The sequence below is a fragment of the Crocuta crocuta genome, unplaced genomic scaffold (assembly GCF_008692635.1).
Source record: "Crocuta crocuta isolate KB4526 unplaced genomic scaffold, BGI_CrCroc_1.0 scaffold282, whole genome shotgun sequence".
Classification (NCBI taxonomy): domain Eukaryota; kingdom Metazoa; phylum Chordata; class Mammalia; order Carnivora; family Hyaenidae; genus Crocuta; species Crocuta crocuta.
Genome location: NW_027529174.1, coordinates 8,465,180 through 8,471,837, shown reverse-complemented (window position 1 = coordinate 8,471,837; position 6,658 = coordinate 8,465,180). Strand labels below are relative to the sequence as shown.

The following is a 6,658-nucleotide window of genomic DNA, read 5'->3' as shown; positions in this document are numbered from 1 at the left end:
CCCTCGTCCATCTTCAGCATTTTATGGAAACAGCATTGGACCTGAAGGAAGACTCATAAAAATCCTTTAAAAAAAAGTACTGTATATGGTAGCAGAGAAAAGAGAATGGCAAAATGCGGCAGAAAATACCCTCTTTGCTGATTTTCTGGCTTTTAATTTTCCTGCACTATTTCCTCAAATGAAATAAGGCATTTTCATAACATGGTATTTGGAAGGGCCAAGGTATTATTCGATGTAGTATATATTGTTCTCCTTGGCTCACCTGGGGAAGTATATCTGGCAGTTCATATTAGGTTGAAGTCACACTCTAATATTAGACATCCTAATTAATTAATCAACTAATTAATTAATTAATTAATCAATCACACCCTAATATTGTTTGGAATAATCTAGAAATTCATAGCCCTTGCAGTGAAAATCATACATAAATATAAACTCTTGTTATCTAGCTTTTTATAGTTCAATTTATTTTCAGAACTCTCTATCAAAGGGAAACCCTGACATTTATTTTCTTAATTGGAAAAATGTGAAACAACATTGATCAGAAATTAATTTCAAAGTTAAAGTCATGATTATATACTATAAAACAATAAAGGGATGTATCTGCATAAAAAGTGTTTTTAAAAATACTTTCACTTAAGAGAAAGTAACTTTTTTTCATTAAAAGTTACTGACTTTATTTTGCACTTAGAATCCTGAAAGTACACAATACTTGGAAAAGTTGGGATTCCTTTGCCTCACACTCACAAAATGTTTCCCCAAATGATAAAGCAGAAGCAGACAACAGGAGCCAGTTTACAACCACAAGCCATTAAACTTTTATTATATGAAGTGACTGCATACACTTAATGGATGCAAATAGCTGTTATTACAGTAGCTTACAGAAATCCAAATTATTTCCATTTAGGTCATCCATGTCTTTAAAGTCTGTTAATTAGTCCTTTCTGCTTAATTGCATTATAGTTATCACAGGCTTAACTATTCACAGATTCAAACTATTCATGGTCCAGGTATATGTCACTGTCCAACAATAAAAATGTATTTATTTTGAGACAAATATTTCAGAAATTGAGAACACAAATCAACTTCCTGGATTTATCTGGTCCCACAAAGACAATTTCTATTCCATTTTTCTCCATTCTTTGTCCAAATACATTAATTTTTTCCTCAGAAAGAAGAGAAAACTATTTGAAGAGAAATCCCATTTAATGAGAAACAGATTTAACAGATTTAAATAATCATAATTAATAATAACAATAATAATAATAAATCTTGATAGACCTGCTTTATGATATGTACTTCAGGAGATTATTCTTTTTCTTCATCCCTAACATGGGAAAGACATAGATTAATAGAAAAAAATAAGCATTTGATTCAAATGTTTAAAGTAACAGCAAACAAGATTGTATTGTATCCTTGTAGTGCTTTAGTATCTATTTACACACAAGTCTGTACTGTTCAATACAGGACCCCTGCTCCCCTCACACACACGGTGTCATTCAGTTAATGTTGCCTGTTAATTACAGCTTCATGTCTCCTTTTCTCCTTTCTTACTCAGGAGCTATCTTTCCCTCGCCTCCCCTGAACTCCTATCCCTGGAGTCCTAACCTTCATCCTTCCTCACCTCATGTTTTATAGTTGCTTCGGAACTGTCTTTGGCATTTCCTACTCCAAACATCACATCCCAGTAAGATGAAACTTCTGCAGTATTAATACTGTCTCTTTTATACTTGGATATCTTTGTGAACTCTCCATGAATTTAGAATATCACCCAGTCTCCTGAGAGTTGTGCTCTTGCTCTTTGACTACAGAGCCCGGCCTATCTTTGTAGCCTCATCTTTAATTGTCTCTGTACGCAGCTTAACTTTCAATTAAAATGGAACTTTTATTTGTGCCAAAGCCTCTGTTTCTTTATTCAAGTTATTTACTCAACTGGAAAGTGTGATCTCTAGTTAACCATACCTACTGACATACTGAATTCACAAGCTTCTGTCTCTAGAAATATTCCCAGAGTTATCCTACCTCCTTTAAGTTATATACCTAACCCTCTCATATATGTTTCTTGAGAGTTCATCTTTATACCTTCCCCACTGTATCTAAATCAGGACCTTATCAATAAAAAGTGCTGCAAAAAACTTTTGTATCAGGTTATGTCATTTCCAAAATACCAAAACAAAAAAGGCAGAACTGTCCTTATATTTACTAGAGCCATATGTCAATTGTGTCTGGAAACTCCATCTGGAATGTTTTCGACAGTGATTTGGTAATGGCTTCTATGACTTTACAGTGGCTTGTCAAGGGCTCTGTAACAGTCAACAATATTGACTTGGAATATGTAAGAGTACTATTAATCATTCTTTTTTTATTTTAATGTTTATTTAGTTTTGAGAGAGAAACAGAGTGCAAGCAGAGGAGGGGCAGAGAGATAGGGAGACACAGAATGTGAAGCAGTCTCCAGGCTCTGAGCTGTCAGCACAGAGACCAATGCGGGGCTCAAACTCACGAACTGTGAGATCATGACCTGAGTTGAGGTCTGACACTCAACTGACTAAGCCACCTTGGCATCTCTGTTTTTTTTGTTTTTATAAATGTTTATTTATTTATTTTTGAGAGAGAGAGAGAGAGGCAGAAAGCGAGGGAGACAGAGGATCTGAAGTAGGCTCTCAGCAGAGCCTGATGCGGGGTTGGAATTCATGAACCGTGAGATTATGACCTGAGCCAAAGTTGGATGCTTAACCAACTGAGCCACCCAGGTGCTCCCAAAAATTGTTTTTTAAGATGATAAAACTTCTTGAAAGAAGAGAGGGACAGGAATTAGATCGCATTCCCTTTGAAAGTAATTTTGCCCCAATTTCTTGTAAAAAGAGTCTAAATGTATCTTTACCTTTTTATTCTCATTTTTAGAAATACTAAGATTTGTACATCTCTCTATCTGATCTACATATTTAAATAAAACTGCTCAAAATGCCACTTGCTTTGAAAACAAAGCGCTTGTTTCAATGGTATATACAATGAATGTATATGGTAAAGCATCTTTCACATTTTTATCAATTTTATTTCCACTTGTTAATATTGCCAACATTTAAAGCCAAGTTAAATGGAACACCAATGAGAAATTCAAAGTTATTTATATTAAGCATTTTAAAGTATTTTAAAATACAGTCATGCTCAGATAGAGTTGAAGAATCCCAGAATTAAAATTGCCTTCATGAAAATGCACAGGTTATAGCTTAATACACGGAAATAGCCATAATACATTTTAGTGAGGTGTTTCATTCTTCATGGATACTTCATTTTTCATTTATCCATAAATGAATGTTCACATTAAGAAAATCCATCAATACTCAACGCTATAAAAATGAATGCATGAATAATTTGTAAGTGAATATATACATGGCCAAAGTTTAATTTGGCTCTCCATTCAAAAAAAGTAGTGTCGGTGGATATTTGGGCATTATCAGTCAATTCATGCTTACTTTTTTTCAGAGGTTTATAATCAAAGTAAAAAAAAAATCTGATTTAGCTGAGGAACACACAATGAAACGTATTTAGCTTAAAAAGCTATATATTCTAAAAAGATAAGTATAATCATTTCAAAGCCTCACTCATGTAGTCACTAACCATGTGGGGGAATTGCTGTCTTAAAAACATATTAAATATTAGTGTCAAATGCACAGATGTGGCCTTCCTCCACATACCATAGGATAGGTTTGATCACAGCACTCTTTATCTTCATACTTGCTCTTGGCAATGGAAATGATTTTTAAAGGTTATCACCAAGATCACTTTGGTGATTTCCCAAAAAGTCAGGTGATGATGAATGAGTACGGAGTGCTTATAAACAACTGATATGCCAAACTATTTACAGGAATGTAATGATTAAAGCCTAAATTTAACTCTCCTCTTCATGAAAAAAGCATTAGAGAAACTATTAGCCAACAGGTTTTACACTATAGTGAGGCTTTCTCTGCTTTTATCTCTAAGAATGTAGAGGGCTCCCTCACTCATGTTCCTTAGAGATGCCTATAATAGAATTTTATTTTTAACATGATTTTTGGGCCTGCTTTCATTTTTTAAAAAAGAGAACATCATAACAATATATTATAACAAAGGTGTAAAACTGACAAGATCCAAACATAGGATCTGGAAAAGACAGTATATGACACACACCTAAAACTATGTTTCTGGAATGTTTTCAGTCTGGCAATTATTAATAATACATATTTAAGCCCATATCCTCAATATGAATGTTACTCACTTTGTTAGGTAATAATTCTTTATCCACAATGAGTATATACAAGCATTGTTCCTCAACGTTTTGTTAATTTAGAGAATGTAATGCTTTCGTACAGCATAAAGAAAAAAATCAATTCTTTCTGTATTTTGTTTCAGTGTTGGTAGATCTAAACATTACAGTGTTAACTTCTTCATACTTAGTAAATGCTGTGAGGAAGAGAATAAAATGGTAAGTGTAACTGTTTTTTCACCTTGTGTTTGAAAGAAATGACTTTGGTGGTTTCCATCCTAGTTTGTAAATCACCAAAACTAAATGTAACTAGAGTTCTATTTAATATTATGTCAGGAAATGAACTTGATTAAAATACAGATAAAAATTTGTCTTGTAATAAGGTAAAAATTGGCCTTTTAATTTAATTTGTTCTTGGGAGTATAATGTCTGGATAGAAATGCCAGGAAATCATGATTTTAACTAGCTCTATTCCAAACCGGTCATACAGATAAAAAGTAAGAAAAAAATCAAAATAACAATATTTTCCAAGCAAAAAATTACTACATAAATATTAGGCATGAGATTAGGCTCCCATTACAAAAAGTGATAGAATACATTTAAATAAAATATTCTTAAAGTAATTAAAGTATTCCATCTTTAAAATATGAGTCACAAAATTTATAAATTCAACATCTTAATGGGATATAAGTAAAATAAATATGATTAAAGTAAAAATATATAATAGTCTTTTATATACTGTATTTTGCAGTTAAACTACTTAACATACGTTTAAGTAAATTAACATGAAAGCTGCTACTTTATTTACGTTTGAAGCCATAGAATGTTTGCAATAGGTTTACACTTTAACCATCCGTTTCTTGGCATTTTAAATTTAAACTTCATGTTACTGAAGTGCAGTAGATTATATCAGATTTAGTTAAACTTCTTATGATTTTTGCCTAGTTAACAGAATTTATAAATAAAGGTAGCCAACCCAATAAACCAGATTGAACAAGGCAAAAGCTGTTGGGAAAAATATTCGAGAATAGGAGTCAATTTTGGCAATGCGTATGTGTATCCTTCCTTCCCTCCATGATCCCGTTCTGCAGTCTTCAAAGCAGCAGAAGAAGCTGGCACAATCTTTGCCCTCCAAACACTGGTACCCATAATCCTCTTCTCCATGTGGCAGGGAAATGCTATTCATTGGAATCAGAGTGGACCCGGGATGGAGACCAGGGGACATCTGAGTAAAATAAGAAATGAGTTTTTCAGAAAAAAATCTCATAAAGAAAGATCAATTTGTCTCCTCAAGGCAAACTCTATGCAATAGAAATAATCTTAGGTTTTAGAAATCAAAGAGGTGTTCAATCCTAATGCATTTTTAGGTCATAACTTACTTTGTAACATATAACTTAATAATATTATACATTCCAAAGACGTTGCAGGAAAAAAAGAAACCCTCAAGTGTGCAATATATTTCATACCTTTAGAAAACTGGCCCACCAAAATATTGTTAACCATGAATCTAATTCATGGTTATATGAATATATAACAAGAATATATGTTTTACAGTAAAACATTTACAATGCTATAAGTAACTGTTTGCTCTTATTTATATTACATAATTTATGTATTTTAGTGATAATGAGAGCTAATAGCAAAGATGACATTTTGATAATGCAGAAAAGCTTTGAAGAGCTGTGAATGAATTAGAAAGACATGGACAGGGTTTGTAGTTAAGTGGATAAGTGCAAGGCATCATATTTGGGAGAGACAACACGCAAGAGTTAAAAACTCAGGTTTGACAACCACTGTGTCCAAAATTCGGTGCATTCTACAAATATAGCTAGCCTCATAGTTGGAATTATATCAGCACCTGATTTCTGTGATGGCTGAGATGAGTTAATTACATGACTTATTTAAATGATAAGTGCTCCATCTTTCCCTCTTACAACAGCTATTATCAGGATTATCTGGGACACATATCAATTAACACTTTATATTACCAGGCTCTGAATAATACTTATATAATGAAAAGAATTAAAAAATATATTTTAAAATCAAGCAAGTCCAGGATAAAGAGAGACACTAAAGCAATCACTTTGGAGACAGACAGGCTGGGCCAGAAATTCCACCTCTGCCCAGCAGAGTTATGGCACCATGAACAGGAAATGTTAGTGCTCTTCTTTCTGTCTCTGTCTTCTGCTGTGCAAAAGTCACACTAATACATAGATCCATTTGGTGACTGAGATACGGTACATCAAGCACAAAGCAACGTATTTGAAACATATATCAAGTGTTTGGGGCCAGAAGGTAATCTTATTCCCATCACTACTGTTGATGCCTGTGGGAGACATATCGCAATCTAGCATAAAATACACTAGAAAAACAGTAACAATAACAACAACAGTCTGGACCTCATAAAAATGT

The 6,658-nt window shown here is 33.2% G+C and overlaps 1 protein-coding gene across 1 annotated transcript in view; it reads right to left on the bottom strand.

Annotated features, from left to right (window-relative positions):
• Positions 1-794: 794 nt before the first annotated feature.
• The window catches only part of GABRG1 (gamma-aminobutyric acid type A receptor subunit gamma1), a 68,353-nt gene continuing 62,489 nt past the window's right edge, over positions 795-6,658 (bottom strand). Inside the window, exon 9 of the mRNA XM_077757827.1 lies at positions 795-5,471. Coding sequence (XP_077613953.1) covers positions 5,202-5,471 — 270 coding nt within the window. The 3' untranslated portion in view covers positions 795-5,201. The remainder of the gene's footprint in view (positions 5,472-6,658) is intronic.